The sequence below is a fragment of the Physeter macrocephalus genome, chromosome 21, assembly GCF_002837175.3.
Source record: "Physeter macrocephalus isolate SW-GA chromosome 21, ASM283717v5, whole genome shotgun sequence".
NCBI lineage: Eukaryota > Metazoa > Chordata > Mammalia > Artiodactyla > Physeteridae > Physeter > Physeter macrocephalus.
The window spans coordinates 5,833,047-5,852,531 of record NC_041234.1 but is presented as its reverse complement, the minus strand read 5'-3'; the positions used below and the strand labels follow the sequence as shown (position 1 = coordinate 5,852,531).

The 19,485-nt window shown below is 38.4% G+C and overlaps 1 protein-coding gene and 1 pseudogene across 4 annotated transcripts in view; one reads left to right on the top strand and one right to left on the bottom strand.

Annotated features, from left to right (window-relative positions):
* Positions 1–19,485, bottom strand: part of LOC102984850 (membrane-bound transcription factor site-2 protease) — a 68,311-nt gene that overhangs the window by 19,429 nt on the left and 29,397 nt on the right. For 2 of the 4 annotated variants that reach the window (XR_008616416.1, XM_028482792.2), the window contains exons 6-11: positions 15,877–15,995; positions 14,780–14,960; positions 6,788–6,882; positions 6,227–6,422; positions 4,102–4,177; positions 2,513–2,731 (exon numbers count right to left, since the gene is read on the bottom strand). Coding sequence is in view for 3 of the 4 variants with exons in the window: in XM_028482792.2 (XP_028338593.1) it covers positions 2,513–2,731; positions 4,102–4,177; positions 6,227–6,422; positions 6,788–6,882; positions 14,780–14,960; positions 15,877–15,995 (886 nt within the window). In the remaining variant the exon portion in view is untranslated. The other 2 variants (XM_028482793.2, XM_007126587.4) reach the window with 2 other exon arrangements.
* LOC112062028 (uncharacterized) lies at positions 5,819–5,975 on the top strand (annotated as a pseudogene).

The window sequence follows — 19,485 nt, the reverse complement described above, 5'->3', positions numbered from 1 at the left end:
AGAACAGATAGTGACCTGTAAGAGCGATTATCAGAAGGTCAAGTTTAACTGCATGTCTTTTCAAACTGAAATGCTAAAAAGAATATATACATCCTTTATGGATTTTAAGTGATTAAAAACAACCCTGAAAAATGTAAACAGTGCAGAGTAGAAACACTGAAAATAAAGTTTTACTGTTGAACAAGTGCCAACACAACACTTTCTTCAAATCCTCAAAAAAATTCATTTTTCTAATTGCTCTACAGAAACCAAAATGGACTATTTTCATAAAGATGATAATATATCAGGGACACAAAGACCTTCCAAGTTATTATTTTATGTTAACATATATTTACAGTATATTCAATAATACTTTTTACAGCTTACTTAAATAGAAACATGCTTTTCTAATCCATAAATAACACTAATCATCATCCATTCGACCACATAATTATTAAGTATTTTTGATGTCTCATGCACTGTGCCAGGGATGCAAAGATGAGTATGACATGGTCCTCACTCTAGAAGTGCCCACAATCAAGGTGAAGAAACAACACATAACATTTCCTTTCTTACACAATGAGGCCATTTCTGTAAAAATGGGACTGATCTGCTCAATATCCTAATAGAGTGTTTGCCAAATCCTGACCCAATGTAGCAGAAGACCAAGGTGTTTAAAAGCCATAAGAAAATGACGTGCTTGGGGTTTTTTTTCCACCCAGAAAAAGAAGTTTACAGGTAGGATTTAATCTATTAAATTTTTTTCTCAGTTTTAAAAAACTGACCTGCACATATATAGCATTTCCATTAATAAACTGCTTAGTTCATGTAATCGAATTAATTATGTAAGTATTTCACGGTATTCCCCAAACTTTACTACCTGAACAGGTCTGCGTATTACTCTGCTAATATACTTTAATCCTGAAAGACTGTCTGCCTAAAAATAGAACAAATGCCTTCTTCCTAGGATAAACCAATAATTTGTACAGTTTTAAGTACTGGTAATAACTGATGACCTTGAGTCATTAAAAAATGTTAAAATTATATTCAATATATAATTTCTGTTTAAGAAGGCAGGCAGATTTATAATACAATCTAAAGTTTCCTTAAAAATGGTTAAAAAGTTTTAGTGCCTAAAAAGCAACTCAGTGATCTGAAAGAGGTGAACCCCACGAATACCTCAATTAGTGAAAAAGTTGGATACGTGACTACTCATGTTCTTGAGTATATGAGAGAAGTAAATATTTTTCATCAAAGAAACAGCTTGCTCATATACTTCTAATACCAAAAGCTTCACACTGGCCTATTGACTTCCCAGATCTTCCAGGGCTGCATCTCCAGTCCAAAAGATCTCAAACTAGGCAAGGCTCTTTCGGGCTCAAGAGTCAGTTCCCGGGCACTGGCAAATCCACATTTGTACTCACATGCAGCCATACTCACTCTACTACCAAGTCTTTTTTCGTGGACCCACAGAGGTAGCTTAGGGGAAAGATGGAAAGCAAGGACTACATATTTAATTACCCCACACAGAGAAACATCGGAGCCACTGGTGGGGACAGAGTATGGTCCAGGGCTTAAGGTAATTGCTTCTTGAAGACAGGGACCTAGGAGCTAGGCCCCAGATAGCTCCAGCAGCACAAGAGAAAATATCTACCCCGGAAGGATTCCAAGCTTTGAAGCTCTGTAGAGAACAGTAACCAGGACTGCAGAAGGTCCTGTCATCTGTCTTGTGACCTGCCGCAAGACCCACCTGGCTCAGTTCTGAGGTTCACCCCTAAATGTCTCAGCTCACATACTGCAGGTGGGAGATACTTCTGCGGCTCACTCTGAATGTCAAGGGTAATGTTGCTTTATGAGAGTATAGGGACATATTATCAAAGAGGCAACTCTTGTGGGGCAAAACATGTCTCATCCTATTATAGACCCTACTTCCTCTTTGTTCATTTATTTGGCGTCATTTGACAAAGATTTTCCCTTTCATGTCAGCAGATTCTTTCACAGAATTTTATTAATTTAATTGTAATCAGACCTCAGTTGTCAGAGTACAAAATAATACACAATTTAATTTAAAAATACTTTTCAAACAAGACAAGGGACAAGAGATATAGACCAAGAAAATGCTCACCTTTCCACTTGGCCAAAGTCTGGTCTCCTTCAAATCTGGATTAATGATGCTTTTTCAAGAAGTTTTTCCCAATTAATCCTACCCAATTCTGTTTTCCTTTACATTATTTCAACATGATACGTAGCCACACAAAAATGGTTTACTATGAATTTGCACTTGTTTAGAAATTGTTCCACAAGCATCTGACGGTTGTAGGTTCAGTCTTTAAAACTAGAACGTAATCAGGGACTATGCTTTTCATTTCTTCTGTTTATCCCCCATCCCAGAGTTTGGATACTCTGGATAAAGAACTTAAAGTTGTTGGCTAAAATGTAATTGTAAGGAAACACTTTATATTTCACACCAAGTAAGGTTTTCAATATTGTATATTGTAACTCAGAGATTCTATCAAATGAGTGCAAATATTACCGTGCTGTAACCATCCAGAGTCCCAGGGTCACATTGGCAGCCAAAAGTATACTGCCACCAAGCAAGATGAAAAATCCTATCAGATCTTTGACATCATTGTCTCCAATCACTGAGGTAAGAGTAGCATCTAGGAAAGAGTTTAAAATCCATTGTCCATCCAAAGCAAAGCAGGGCACTGCATTAACAATAGCCAGAGCTCCCGAGAGGGAAATAAGGTACCTGGTTAAAATCGGTTAAGGAGCTTACAGCGAGGTCTGAGGGCAAAGCACATTTCTGGGAGTCAAGCAGGCATTTTTACCAGGACTGGATTTGAGATTACAGGTGACTTCCTTCCTTTCTTTAAATCTCTGCTTACCAGTATACACCGCTGCTTCTTAGATCTCTACTATTTAAAACAAATGACATGTTATTTCGAAGTTCAAAAACCTTGACTAGAAAAATAAAGGCCAACCACTTGTAAACCAAGACAATCTGTAATGAACTCCTTCAGAAGACTAACTCTTTCTAATCCTTTAATGATACATCAAGAGAAAGGAATAAGAAATAAGGGAAAATTACTTTTTGATCCTTACGAAGTATACGTTATATTAGATGTATAAAGATTTTGGCCCCTTGAACTCTGTTTTACTATCATCTGTAAGGTCATAGTGTAAATATCTCTGAGAAAAAGCTGCAGTCTACAAGGTACAATTTTTTTTTTTTTTTTTTGTTGTATGCGGGCCTCCCTCTGCCGCGTATGCGGGCCTCCCTCTGCCGTGGCCTCTCCCGTCGCGGAGCACAGGCTCCGGACGCGCAGGCCCAGCGGCCATGGCCCACGGGCCCAGCCGCTCCGCGGCACGCGGGATCCCCCCAGACCGGGGCGCGAACCCGGCTCCCCTGCATCGGCAGGCGGACGCGCAACCACTGCGCCACCAGGGAAGCCCCTACAAGGTATAATTTTGACTGTACACAGTTTTTAGTAACTCATTTGTTAACTAATTTGTTACTAATTTGCTCATTTGTTTTGTTTCATGTTTTTGCAAATCATTAAGGAAAGAAATTAAAAAGATTTAAAAGTGACAAAAATAAAGAACCTTTCCAAACTGTTCAGTTTATTCAAATTCTGTATAATAACCAATTAAAATTTTTCTTTATATGCAAATATAATATGCTAAAGAACACATGAGATTTTGTCTCCTCTGAATGCTATTTTAGTAGTGGAAACCAGTTTGATCTTCCTTACACATTCCTCCACTTGGTCAGAGCCAACAGGCTCCGAAGGGGTGGAATTCATCACCTCATTAGTAGCTGAAGCGTTCATCCTTTATAAACGTACTAAAAGGTTTTATACCTCTAAATTCAACTCTCAATTTGTATTCTAGGTTCCTTCCCTTCGACACCTTAACCTTTCTCTCTTCCCAATCAATTTTTCTTCTCTGACTTCTTCCTCCCTAGGTACAATCTGATCTTTTTCAACTTTAAAGTCTCTTTTTTTGGTATTAGCAGTTAATTGATACTTGTAAGGTCTGTTCATGCTCTCTAGTCAAGGTAAAACTGATGAAGTTCCAAGTAGCACATTTTAAAAACATCTTTCACGCCAGAAAGGATACTTGACAAATGTCTCCACAACCACAGGCAGATCTATGCTTAGAAAGTTGAAACGTGGGATAAAACTGGTGATGCTCACTAAAAAAGAAAAATAAGAAATAATGAATATTATTTATACAGATAAGCAACAGCATTATGAATTTTACCATATGACTAAAAATTGGGCTAGCCTATTAAATTGATTGAGAAAGCCCTTCCCAAACATATACAGGCAGGCTCTATGGCCCACATATAAAAGCAATTGGCAACTCTAGAACATCTAATAAAAATAGTGGAATACAGAAATTCATGTCTCAGTGTACTTGTATTTTGAGGTGAGACTACGATAAAACTGATTATATACCAACTATGACTACCAAATACAGAGATTGACTTCAAAAATACACTAGAATTTATATCCAAAGAGTCCTTATTCTTTCAAAGAGGTATAACCTTAAAATCACATTCACTCCAACTATCAATATTATGCCACTTAATCTCCTTCTGGTCTCGGTGTTTTCTTCATTGCTAAAACAAGGATTAAGACTAGGGGATTTTAAAGGTCTCCTCCACTTTGTGTATTCCATGATCCTGTTTTTGTTCAAAACATTTAAAAACTCTCTTATAATTAAATAGAACCCATAGCACACATTTCTGAATTACCCTGAAAAGGGACATTTCTACATTTGTTGAGGAGGTATTATACACTCTAGAGTCACTTAGTGTCAAACTAATAAATAAGAAGAATGACCCGACTTTTATCTTAGGATATGACTATGGAGAAATGAGAGAGCTTTTTAAAGAGTAACATAAAACCCACATGTCCATCAACTGATGAATAAATACAGAAAATGTAATATATCCATACAATGGAATATTACTGGGTTGGCCATAAAAAGGAACGATGTACTGACACATACTACAACATGGATGAACCTTGAAAACATTATGCTAAGTGAAAGAAGCCAGTCACAAAATATTCCATTTATATGAAATGTGCAGAAACAGGCAAATTTGCAGAACCGGAAAGTAGATTAGTGGTTGCCAAGGGCTGGGGGTGGGTGGGTGTAGAGAAGTAGAATGACTGCCTAATGGGTATGGGCTTTCTTTTTGGGGTGATGAAAATATTCTGGAGCAAGACTGTGGTGATGTTTCCACAACTCTGAGTGTATTAAAAACTACCGAACTGTACACTTTATTTAAAAAATTTTTTTAACATCTTTATTGGAGTATAATTACTTTACAATGGTGTGTTAGTTTCTGCTGTATCACAAAGTGAATCAGCTATACGTATACATATATCCCCAAATCTCCTCCCTCTTGCGTCTCCCTCCCACCCTCCCTATCCCACCCCTCTAGGTGGTCACACAGCACCGAGCTGATCTCCCTGTGCTATGCGGCTGCTTCCCACTAGCTATCTATTTTACGTTTGGTAGTGTATATATGTCCATGCCACTCTCTCACTTCGTCCCAGCTAACTGTACAATTTAAAAGGGTGAATTGTATGATACGTGAATTATATTTCAATAAAACTGTTATAAAAAAAGGAACATAAAAAAATCTTGTACAACAAAATAAGTTAGACTGTATGATCTTCAGCCATATGGAAAAGCTATATGTTTAATCCAATCATGTTGCCACTGTTAAAACAATTATGCTGGCCCGGTTTTGAAATTATATTCATATAAAATTCATGTGTCATGCACAAATTACTTTATCATCATTATCACTATGATTCCAATCGCTTCTCGGCCTTTTGGCTAAGATCAAGTGTAGTATCACTATGATTTCAGGCATTCTTTGACATACACTGCTCTTGCTACTGTTTTGGGAGCTTGGATAAATTTAATAAACTCTCAGAGAATATCTGAGAGATCATCTATGTGATATAAACGGTAGTGAAGGAAAAATGCGTCATGTGTCACTCTCCATAGGCAGACATGGGGATCAGCTCCATCTTGCTTTGTAAATTCAGATTATTTTCCTACTGCTTAAATTTCATTTCATGCTTAAGAACAAGTTAACAAGACTTTGAAAAGTGATCAAATATAACAAATAAAATTAATGCAAGATGTGTACTGAGTTGCTACCACTGAGAATATATGCCATTGTAGCGATATTCTGAGGGTCTACCACAATAATACCAACCTGTGTAGTGAAGGTGCAGTGGATGTCCTACATACAACATATCGATTTGAGGTGGGTGTTTCACTTTTATTAAGCGAGTATGAGTTTCCAAAGAAGGTATTATACAGAAACTTGAACTTGAGCTTTTTTTACAATCTTTATTGGTTCTACAAACTTGGGTGGCTTCCACTGCTTTCCGGGCAGGTAGACATGTATGCTAGGGATAGAACATTAATTAGTCAATACTAAAAATGACTTGTTAACAAGAAAAACACCAAGTTACATTACTTCAATATCTTTCATGTCACCTAGCATATTAGGAACAAAGTTCATATACAGGAAATGCCATTTATGTGTATCTACTATAAATTGGATTTAATTATTCCACTTTGGCCAAATAAGATATCACCATTATAAAATTTTTAAAGATTCTCAGATGAAATATGACATGTGAAACGTAGAGATTTTAATAAAATGATACAAAGCAAAAGGGCAATGGTTTCGTAGATTTCATTTTAGTTCTACATGCTTATTTTGTAATAATTATGTCAGGCAAGCAAGACTGCTTCAGGGACAACTTACCAAACGCTTATTAAAATTATTTCTATAGGAAAAGCACACATCTGTAAGGCTGTGATTGTTACAGCATTCAGTCGAACCGTCTAGCCGTTTGTACGCTGAAGAGAAATGGTTTATTAAAATGTGTTATTAAAAAAAAAGAATCCATTACATAGAAGTACATTTGTAATAAGAATTTTGCTTTCAAGACAAAAAGAATTAAGTAAAATGCATATGAATTCAGAAACAACTGTATAATTGACAGTTCAGCTTGTCAGCTACTCACTGCAGAGTTTGATTTTACATTATAAAAAGAGATACAACCATTTTGAAATCAAGAAGCATCAATTACCCTAGGTTAGTTGTCTTCATATAAACTTACCCACTCGTAAAGCTGGAGTTCCAGGGTCTCAGTAGGTTTTGCAATACCTCCAGGTGGTCACGCACAAATATTTAATGAGCCACTATTAGATGTCCTAATGCTGCTGATCCACTGATCCAATTTCACTACTGAACTCCTGTGCTGTGCTGTTAGCAGAGTGAGCTAGAGCAGGGGGTCCCCAACCCTGGGGCCACGGACCGGTAGCAGTCCGTGGCCTGTTAGGAACCGGGTTGCATAGCAGGAGGTGAGTGGCGGGCGAGCGAGTGAGCGAAGCTTCATCTGCCGCTCCCCGTCGCTCCTCATCGCTCGCATTACCGCCTGAACCATTACTCACATTACCACCTGAACCACCACCCCTGCCCCCTGCCTCGTGGAAAAATGTCTTCCACAAAACCGGTCCCTGGTGCCAAAAAGGTTGGGGACCACTGAGCTAGAGGATGCCTAAGAGACTCTCATCCCTAAGGACATCCTTATTATATCAAATATCTATCCCACCTCCAGGCTTATCTTGAGGCTTTTCCCACAGAACCAGGGCGGCCCAATTTGACCCCACAGATATGCACATATTTGCCTGCATACTAGTAATCCAGTTACCATTTTTGGAAGATAACAGAAACAGGGCAAGTATCCCCATTATTCATTTATTTTTTCAAGTTCTTTGGTAGACTGCTTCACTTGTGTCTAGGGTAGAATAAGGAAGCTAAATCACTGATACAGCTGGGACAAAAATATTTTTCCATATATTTATTTTGGAAGGTTTCCTGCATTCAGCACATCAAACTTGTAAAGCCAAATTGATGTGTGGGGACTTCCCTGGCAGTCCAGTGGTTAAGACTCCCAGCTTCCACTGCAGGGGGCGCAAGTTCGATCCTTGGTCGGGGAACTAAGATCCCACATGCCACAGGGTGTGGCAAAAAAAAAAAAAAAAAAAAAAAAAGAGAAAAAAAATTGATGTGCGGCAAGGACCAATTAAACTTAGAATCTTATATACCTACTACCATACTCATATGTACTGAAGAAGAGAGAGTAAAGTTATCCCCGATTTCCAATACTACGAAAAGCATTATTAACAAGAGTGTCTTCAGGAGTGCAGGCATGAAAATGGTTGTTGATATGCAATCTGACTTTATAAGGATTTTATATTTCAGGCAAAGGTTTTTGTTTGTTTTAAAATCTTTTCTTTTTTTCTTCTAGATCATTTGGTTAGACTGGATGTCCTTAAACACGCACTGCTGCCAACACGAAGAACAAAACAGAGGTGAAGTAAACTAACAGATGCATCAATTTCTCCTCTGCAATGGCTGGCTGTGTGGGTAGTTTTGCTTTGTTTTCTTACCGTAACTGAATGGGTATTTAAATTCTGGGTGATGAGTAATATTTAAAATATGAAAGCAAACTGTGAACATCTAATGGCACAAACTTGTGCCTATAATCACTCATCAGCCCTAACGGTAAACTATAAGGTAAAAAGGTGTTTAGGATTAAAAAAAAAAAAAAAAAAGATCCAGGCAAAAGCCCTCAGTATTTTTTCTCATCAATTGCCAAGTCACACCAATTTTTACCTCCTCATTATGTTTCTCTTTATTCCCACTAAAGGGTAGACTCCAATTCTTTCTCACTTGCCCATTTGAAGATAGTCCTAACTCATCTAGTTTACCACCTAGCTCTCATATGCAAACTTGTCCTACATACTGAATGCTTCAGATTAACCTTTCAGTGTAGACCTCTGAGAATGTAGCTCTTCTAATCCAAATATCCAAAGACTCTGTGCTACTTGCAAACAGTCTAAATGCCATAGCCTAAAACGTAAAGACTTCTACTTTTTTTTTTAGTCACCTTAGCTCATATTCTTCTCTTGCTGAACCAAATTATTAGCAGTTCCCTGACCAACTTCTAGTCTGTGGCGCCAAGGTTCATTTATATCGGTCTCCTGAAATTAAACTCACTGTTGAGGCCCAGCTCAAGAGCTGCTGCTATGAAGCCTGTCCTCACCTTTTCAGTCAAGACTGACTGCCATCAACTCTCACAACTCCCAATACTTTTTGTCATTAATTATATTTAACCTTGTACTGTAATGTGGGCATGGTCTAATTCTTTGATTAGACTGTGAGGTCTTTGAGGGAAAAGTTTCTCAGTATCTTATATAAGGTGAATAACTCAATATGCACTGAATACATAAATGGTGTTCTATGCCACTTGCCTTTGTATCAGTAATGATTTTAAAAAATTTACATCTGTTGCTTGATCCTTATTTTTTCTTGGAGGAATGTATGCAATACAGAATTGAAAGTCAAGAATTTGATATCACTGTTGATATAGCATGTCTGATAATACAACAGCTTAAAGGGGCCAAGCAGGTATCAAATAAATGAAGTGGATAGCGTGGGGAAAAAATAGGAAATGGTGGGGGCTGTGATGAATTAGAGAATATATACCTTGTTCTAAGTAGGGTTAGCAGCCAGGCCACTCAACTTGGGGCCGAGAGTCAAGAGATCATCTATTTTATTCCATGAGAAAGAAGTCTGGACCCTCATGTGAAACCTTTTCTTTTTTCTTTTTGGCCGTGCTGTGCGGCATGCGGGATCTTAGTTCCCCAAACAGAGATTGAACCCGTGCCCCCTGCAGTGGAGTCTTAACCACTGGACTACCAGGGAAGTCCTGAAACCTTTTAAATATTAAATATTGGCAGCCAATTAAGAATTTAAAAAATATTGTGCAAGCCAAACCACACACATCTGTCAAGGCTGGCTGGATTTGGCCTCTAGGTTACCACCAATTTGTGACCTCTAGGTTATGGCTTCTTCCTATGGTGATTAATCCAATTAAAACATAAACTGATGGCTATGGCTACCCTGACAAGATGAAGTGCCCCCTGACATACAGGATTTCCCATTATTTTGTTATCATGTGAGAAGTAAACTTGATATTTCTCTATCAATTAAAAAAAATTTGTACGTTTAAAAATGTATTTTATTTTAGAATCTTTTCTACTGGATCACATTAAAGGACAAGTCACTTAATTTCTGTGACTCAATTCTTAACCTATAAGATGGGTATCCCACAGGTAATTTTCACATTAGTATACTGCTATCAACATGAGAGACCAATCCAATTCTACTTTGGAAGGCGCATTCAAGACTGCAATGGGAGGTCCCAGAGGCATTCATGGGTTCAGTTTAACTCTAGGAAATTAGAATTCTCCCTTAAATCTCCCCAGACGTGGAAACAATTAGGGAAATTAAGACCAGAACAGTTTCATAATTCCATTACAAGGAGAAGCTGCATATTCTGAATGTACCCTAAGATGGGCCCTAAGATACTTGTAGAAATAGTCTAGTCTTCAAAGGATGGTCTAGACCAGCGGTAATTTTGGAATAAGGCTGGAAGGAAGAGACTTTTTCAATCTATAGTTCACAGTACTCACCACTTTCTACATCACTAAAATGAATTGAACAATGTTCTTACCCTAGCTTAATAAATATGTAAATGTAACTAGAGTTCCGATATAGGCATGCAAACCTATTTATTCTATTTATTTATTTATGGCTGCGTTGGGTCTTTGTTGCCGTGCGTGGGCTTTTGTGGCAAGTGGGGGCTACTCTTCGTTGCGGTGCGTGGGCTTCTCATTGCAGTGGCTTCTCTCGTTGTGGAGCACCAGATCTAGGCACGCAGGCTTCAGTAGTTGGGGCACACGGGCTCAGTAGTTATGGCTCGTGGGCTCTAGAGCGCAGGCTCAGTAGTTGTGGCGCGCGGGCTTAGCTGCTCCGCGGCATGTGGGATCTTTCCGGACCAGGGCTCAAACCCGTGTCCCCTGCATTGGCAGGCGGATTCTTAACCACTGCGCCACCAGGGAAGTCCCTTTATTCTTAGTTCTATGGTAGAATTTATACCAGCACCACCTAGTACCAAGTAGTTAAAAAATTATAAACTCTCTCTCTCTCTTCAATTGGTGAGAGCAAAGAAACCGTGGATGATACCTTGATATTCACAATGGGAGAACAGACACTTTTTTCTAAACATTAGAGAAGATTTGAGCATAAAAACAATCTGGGTGCTCAAACTATGTGGAAAAGATTTCCAGAGTTTTCCTTTTATTACCTTAAACTAAGTCAGGAACGGTCTTTTCTCACTTCAGTTAAAGATGCATAAGACAGGACAATACTCCCTGTGCCAGGCAGTTACAGGTATATACCCTCACCTCCTTTGAACAGGAATACAGGCTATTCAAAGGGGATGCCTGTGTCTGGACTCATAGCTTCATTTTAGGGAGCGGTTGCCTTTAGTATTCAATCTCACTGTTTTTAAAATGCCATGCAGATGCTGGATTTAGTAATCTTTCTTGAAGAAAGAAAAAAGGAATTTAGCTTTAGGCATATATGAAGAGTGTCCCCTCAAACTAAAGAAAGAGGATGCAAGCTACTTGCTAGAAAATAATCCCCAAAAAGAAACAAACTAGTTCTTGTCTGTAACTTTTAGTTTCATTCAAATCACTAAGTGGCATATGGACACAAAGCAATCTTAAATTAAGCAGAGGCTTGAAAATGAAGAGGGGAAAAGTTTGTTTTGTTCTGATGCAGAATGAAACCAGATATTTATTCCAGGTACAAAGGGCTCTAAGCCTCACCCAGTGTCCTTTCTGGGGCTTCCTGGAAAGACCATTCAATCTCCAAGGAGCGCCCATGTACCAAGGGCAGAGGTGTAATTCAACCAGCCTTGGTTCTGTTGGTGCTGCGCATAGTTTAGCAGGTTAATGTTTAAAATCAAAAACGAAAGGCCTGACAGAAGAAACAAGTAGTTCCCAACAATTTCATAAAATGAATAGCCATTTCATGTAGATTAACCACATTTTTCTAATTTGCCAGACATATACCTGTTAATATTTTAAGGAGAACATCTAGTCTGCTTAATTAATACCTTAATTAATTAATATCTTAGGGAATATCTTTAAAAATTTAAAATTACACCTGGGAGAGTCAGGGTATGAAATGAGGCCAGAAATGATTGGCTGGGACAGCTTATGAGCACTTTCAGAGTCAGATCTTTCCAAGGTGGCTTTATTGTTTTCAAGTGGTATAAATTTTTAGAATTTTAATTATGTATATTGAATTCTACTCTAAATTGAATATGAATCACTTTTGGATTATGAGCTACTTTGTATTACCATATTTGGCTATATCTTTGCCCTTTATTCATAATGTAGGATAACAAAGGTCCCTAGATACATGTAAAATAATACATGTAAAATAAAATAATATCAATCCGTAGTTTTCTTAAATGTCCATAGCCACAGTAGTCAAGTCTGCCATTAAAATTAATCTAGTATATATTTTAAGTTACATTTACAGTCATGAAGATTCTTACAGTCTGGCTAAGAATATGTACTCCATTTAAAAATGATTAAATGGAGGTACGGGTTTATCAGGTACAGTCATCATGCAAAATCAGCAAGTATCCTAATACAGTCGCTCCTAAGGAAATGAAACATATATTGAAGATTTTTTTTATTAGTGTGGGAAGAGTAATATCTGCTTTGAGTTTTTAAACAAATACCTCCGAAATATAGCATATGATCCATAATAGTGAAATATTCAAAAAGCTAATAAGGAAAGAGTTTCAGAGTACTTCAAGAAAAATTTCACTTCTATTCTGTCTGCCGGAAAAAAGACAAAACCTTAAACATCTGAAATGCAGATATTCTAAATAAAACAATCCTACTGGAGAGAGCTTTATTTGATTACAATGACATTTTGGCTTTTGTAATTCAATACAGATTATACCAAATTTAGAGAAACTTGAGGAAAATGATAAAGGACTTAAGAAGTATGAAATTATGGATTATTTCTCTTACAGAAGAACACAGTGTGGATTACACACCCAATTGAAAAGATGCAATACATGGAAAAACATGAGATGCAATATGAAGTACTGAGTGCTACCTACGAGGTATTTTTGCCCCTGCCAAAAATGGATCCTGAATCTAATCAAGCCTCTGGACCTAACTACCATCTATAGGAAATTTGGGGGATACCGAACATGTTAATGATAAATTTGACAAAACAAATGACTCAGTTTCTTCAATAAATGATATTAAAAAAAAAGTCACGGGGAATTGTTACAAATTAAAAGTGACTTAAAAGGCATACCATCCAACTTAAACCAACTATAAAAACAAAACCAGGGAAAAGTGCAGGTATTAGGAATTATTGTAATTTTGTTAGGTGTGATAACAGTACTGTGGTCATGTCTAAAAGGTCATCATCTATTAAAGATATGCTGAAGTTTATGGATGAAATGACAGGATACCTGGGATGTGCTTTAAAATACTTCCCTCAAAAGTGGGGCTTCCCTGGTGGCGCAGTGGTTGGGAGTCCGCCTGCCGATGCAGGGGACATGGGTTCGTGTCCCGGTCCGGGGGGATCCCACGTGCCGCGGAGCGGCTGGGCCCGTGGGCCATGGCCGCTGGGCCTGCACGTCCGGAGCCTGTGTTCCGCAATGGGAGAGGCCACAGCAGTGAGAGGCCCGCATACCGGAAAAAAAAAAAAAAAAAAAGTGGACAGGCTGAACAAAAAAAATGGCAAAATGTTGATAATTGCTGAAGCTAGGAGAAGGACACATGAGGTTTCATTTATACTACTCTCTCTCTCTTTTTTGTTTTTTGGGCCGTGCTGTATGACTTGTGGGATCTTCGTTCACCGACCAGGGATTGAACCCATGCCCTCGGCAGTGAAAGCGTGGAGTCCTAACCACTGGAGGACCACCAGGGAGTTCCCTGTACTACCCTCTTGACATTTATGTATGTTTGAAAAATGTTTACAATAAAAAAAATTCTTAAAAGTGGGTTATACATGGAAGACTACATTTGAAAAAAAATTTTAAATCAGTTCTTACTACTTTGTCACTGTTGCACACAGTACTTTAATACAGTTATTCTTGATAATTAATCATATTTCTTAACCCCAGTAGATGTAGACAAGTATCCAGGCATTTCTTGACTTAAAGATGTAGTCTGTGAGCATAATTTGTGCTTTCCAGCACTTTCAATAATTTGGGTCCCCATAGTTTTGTATGAAGAGTTGGCAGACTGATTTTTCAGAGCTGGAAGAGCTAAAAATAAATTTGGAAGCTTCTGAGAATAAACTTGCTTCACCCTGTCGCCTACTACACAGAACAATGTGAAGTCAGATGTGACTTCAGTGGGTATTTTCGGACACCAAGATGACTTCCTCTGGATGACTGCCACACAGAAAAACCCTACCCCAAATAGCTTTGGACATGCCACCATCCATAAAGCACAGGGGTATTTAATTGCTGGAATTTAGTTAATTGGTTATGTTTGAGCTTGAATGCTGACTTAACACAAGTGTTTTTTAAATGTTGAAAGAATTAGATACTACAGTTCTGAAAATCAAATATGAAATTAGTTAGAAGTTCAACAACAATATATAATAAACAAAACATACATATTAGTATCTAACTTACCAAGAAGAATGTTTACTAGTTTAGGTTTATTATTACTTTACTGATTTGTTTTAAAGAAGTTAGGATAAAATAAATCTACAGACATGATCTAAGAATTAGCAAATGGCAAGTACTGCTGCTTGAAGCATTATATTATACTGAGGAAATATACACACCTCTAACTGGAAAGCTTAACTGCTGTAAAGTTGATGCACTTATACAGTAACCAATTTGGGGCTCATAGGCGATGGTATCTAGACATTCATTCCAATCTTGTACATTTGTAACAGGACAATCCTGTAGATGGGTGACAAGGTCTCCCACAAAAAGGCCTCTGGGTCCAACGGCAGGTGAGTCCTTGGGAAGAGGGCAGAAATAAATCAGATAATGTGTGAAGACAAGCTATGATTAATCTGAGCAAATAATAAAGACACTGACTTAATTAAGTAGACTATTTTGAATAATGTAGAAAATAATCCAGCTTTGAATCCAAGATGTATAGTCCTAGAAAATTAACAAAATAACACCCAACAATTATAGTTACTTTTCATATTTCACTAAGATTTTGAATTTTTCACAAATGAAAACCAAACAAACCCCACTTGCCAACAGTCAAGATTTAAATGATAAACTTTTTCCCAAACTGCTAATTAAAATTTTTTGTGAAAGTAGTCATCAGAATGCCTTCATTGTCCTATATCATCAATAGATAAAATTATAAGACTTATCTAAACACAGTCCCAAATATGCAGACAATACCGTCAGCACAATGAATACATGAGTACGTGAGGCAGCTGTTCACAAGGTAATTTTCCTTGTCCCAAAGTGTGAAGAGAAGACTTGATACCATCACAGTAGTCGAAGGGAGTGAAATACAGAGTTGAAGACATTAATTTAAACTCCCACGAAATGTTCTGGCTGGCTAGCCTAGGTTCCATCTTTCTTACTTCTTAGGAGTTAAGACATCTGACTCAAAAGCAGAGTTATAAAAATAAAGAGTAAAGGTAAATGATGCATTTAATCAACAAACTACAGGTAGAAAGTCTTGATACTATCCTTGTAACTCAGAACAGAAACAATTTTCAGTATTTTAAAAGAGCCAATGTAGCTCACAAAACTATTTCTTTGATTTGAAAGGATTACAGTAATTTCTTCAGGAGAAACTGAGCATTCTGTATATGAGAAGAGTTTGAATAAAAGTTCCTGACATAAAATGCTAAGTGTTACATCACAAAATCTGGTGAAAGAATACCCCAAGTAATCTATTATTTACCTCAGCAACTTCAGTGATAAGCACCCCGACTCCAGTGTAGTAAAACGGCAAGAGAATTACAGGAAGGAGAACAAGAGCTAAAATACCCAGGAGTGCAAGGACGAAATTATGCCAGATACCTGAAAAGAGAGAAAAAAAAGGAATAAGCTCAACCAGGGGCAGGGATGATATCATTCCAGGTAGTTGTACTTCATAATACTTAGGCATTCTGATAAATTACTAAAGTAACCAAAAGAAGCTGTGAGGCAGATAGATCTACTTATTAGTACAGAAGACAGATGTTCAGTTAGAGGTTTCTTCCATTGCAGATATTAGAATCTAAAATGAGCATGTTAATACAATACTAGGAAGACCACATGCTAATATGATTTAACACTATTAGAATCTATATTCTATTACATATATACCTCTATTATATATGTAAAGGTGTGTGTGTAAATAATGAATAGAATATCTTCTACTTACTATACTCTTTTCTCAGAAAATGTATACATATTAATTTAAACATACTTGTGAAAAAAAAAACATACTTGTGATCTTTGAAAGGAACTTCAGAGCTATCAAATAAAAGTTATGATGAAGTAAAAAACATTCTTGCTGAACTGGGGTATGTATCTTACATCAAGACTATGACTATCTCTGCCATCTCTGCAGAGATGGTTAGCTGAACCCAGTGGTGTGCTGGAGCCTGCTCCTACCAGCTTGCCACAGCGGACTGGGCCTCTTTAACCAACTCCTCCTTCAGGAACTTCAAGTTGGCACTTTGAAATTGGCCATGGTGGGAGTATTTACACCACAGAAACCAGCAAATGCTACATATCAGAGCTCTCCACCCTCTCCTCCAGGGCTAGATGTTAAACATTCACTAGCATACCTCTAGATAACGCCCCCTCCCATACCGATCCTTGCCCTCTAGTACAGTTTTTCTCATAAGGCAGGGTGGAGGCACTACCCGCTCTCTGAGCAGGGTGATTCTTAGTTGTGCAGGTCTTGTCCCTTACAATACAGGATATATAGCATTCCTGACTCCATCCTCTGAATGTCATTAGTGCTCTCCAGTCACTGAGACAACCAAACAACTGCCCCCACCCCACACATTCCAAATATCCCCAGGAGGGTGATAGCACCAGTGGTTGAAGACCAGTGTTCTATAATGATAGAAACATAACTTAAAAGACATCTCCCAGACTCTCAGGAGGCTGAGTATGGCCATATGACTATGTTTTGGCAAAAGGGTGCAAGTGGAAGTGATGGGGATTGTCTTACTGGCTGGAAGGTAGCTATGATGGAGCTAAACCTCAGTCCATGATGTAGAAGCTGCACGTTGGGAATAGTGGAGCTAGGACAGAAAGAGTCTGAGTCCCCCAAATCATAGAATTATCATGTCAGCATTGAACTACTTACATTTGCAATGTTTTATGAGAGTTTAAGTCACTGTTATTTTTAGCTTTTATAGCAGCCAGATACCTAGCTAATATGGACCATATTCACATTGTAAAATGTTCCTCTAGTCCAGGACATATTGGGTAAACAATATTTTCTGGTTTGCACACAGAAAGATCTTTTAAAAACACTAATGGTATCAAGCTATTCATCACAAACTATATTTTGCTTTTTCATTTATATATTTTCGACTTCTTCCTTACCTGCACGTTCATATCTAACCCATTTCTTATATCCACTACAGAGTAATCCTTTTTTTTTTTTTTTTTTTGCGGTACACGGGCCTCTCACTGTTGTGGCCTCTCCCGCTGCAGAGCACAGGCTCCGGACGCGCAGGCTCAGCGGCCATGGCTCACGGGACTAGCCGCTCCGCGGCATGTGGGATCCTCCCGGACCGGGGCACGAACCCTTGTCCCCTGCATCAGCAGGTGGACTCTCAACCACTGCGCCACCAGGGAAGCCCCAGAGTAATCCAGTTTTAAAAGAACATATTGACTTATTTATAAGGTTCCCTACTAATGATCACTTAGGCTGTTTTAACTTTTTCATACAATGCTGCAACAAACAGCTTTGCTCATATTGTTATGCATCTAATTAAGAATGCATCACTGAGGCTATGGAAAATTGCACAGAAATGGAATTAGTAGGTCAAAAAATACGTGCATTAAAATTGACCTCCGACAAGTTTGCATTCTCCTAAGTGGCATATGTTTCCCACCCTCTAAACAATAGTGGATGGGATGCTATCATAACTTTTAGACTGCCATCTGCTAGGTGAAAAGTAAAATCTCATCCTGACTTCTATTTCAATGATGAGTGAGCTTGTACATTTTTCATGATTAAATGGTTATTTGTATTTTTGTCTGAGAATTGCTTACTTCTGTCCATTGTCAGTTTACATTTTTTGACTGGGTTGCCTTTTTTTTCCTTAAACTAATTTATATATATTATTATTTGCAATACATACACTGAGGAATTTGTTCTTCGGTATGAGGTATTATGATCATTTCCTCCAGTTTGTTTGGCTTGGTTTATAGTTTTGCCTAGGCAGACATTTTAAATTTTGGTGAGGTCAAATGTCTCCTTTTCTATTAAGTCTTTCCCAGTTCAAGATTATAGAAGACACTCACCTGTGTTTCCTTGTATTGTTTTCATAGGGTTTTTTTGTTTTGTTTTGTTTTTTTTAAATTTTCACTCGAGGCATGCGGGTTCTTAGTTCCCCCACCGGGGATTGAGCCCATGCCCCCTGCAGTGGAAGCACAGTCTTAACCACTGGACCGTCAGGGAAGTCCCTAGCATCATTTAAAAAACAAAATTAAAACAAACAGAAAAAACCTCCAATTCTTTGACCCACTGGAATTTACTCTAGTGAAACTAATTAGGAATACAGCTATACCACCCCACCACCCTGTTGCTAGTCCCAAAGCAACTTCACAAAATAATCCAGCCGCATTGATTAGATTTGCCACCATTACCATGTGCTAAATTCAACTTTCCCCTTAACCCCTCAGGATGGCCTAAATGCTTGCACCCTACCTCTCCCTTATCAGGATGACACCACCATACGACTTTTTCTCATCCAAGCAAAGTCGAAGGGGCACACAGTAGCACTGATTCTTTGACTCTCTGGGCAGGACTCTCCTATTAACTGTGAGGGATGCAGCTGGTACCAGACCACCCTGCTGGATTCCAGATTTGCCCATGATGGCTAAATTGCAATGCAGGTACCTTTATTTCCTTTATTTAAACAACCTCTTCTTCATTAATGATTTGCTTTTTGAGTATACCAAACAAACTTTTGTTACAAGTTTTTTTTTTTTTTTTTTTTTTGCGGTACGCGGTGGCCTCTCCCGTTGCGGAGCACAGGCTCCGGACGCGCAGGCTCAGCGGCCGTGGCTCACGGGCCCAGCCGCTCCGCGGCATGTGGGATCTTCCCGGACCGGGGCACGAACCCGTGTCCCCTGCATCGGCAGGCGGACGCTCAACCACTGCGCCACCAGGGAAGCCCTGTTACAATTTTTATTTTCTCTAGAGCAGGGTTTCTCAACAGTGGCACTACTGGCATTTTGGGCCAGATAATTTTTTGTTGTGGGGGACTATCTTGTGCACTGTAAAATGTTTTAGCAGCATCCCTGGCCTCTACCCACCAGATGCCAGTCGTACCCT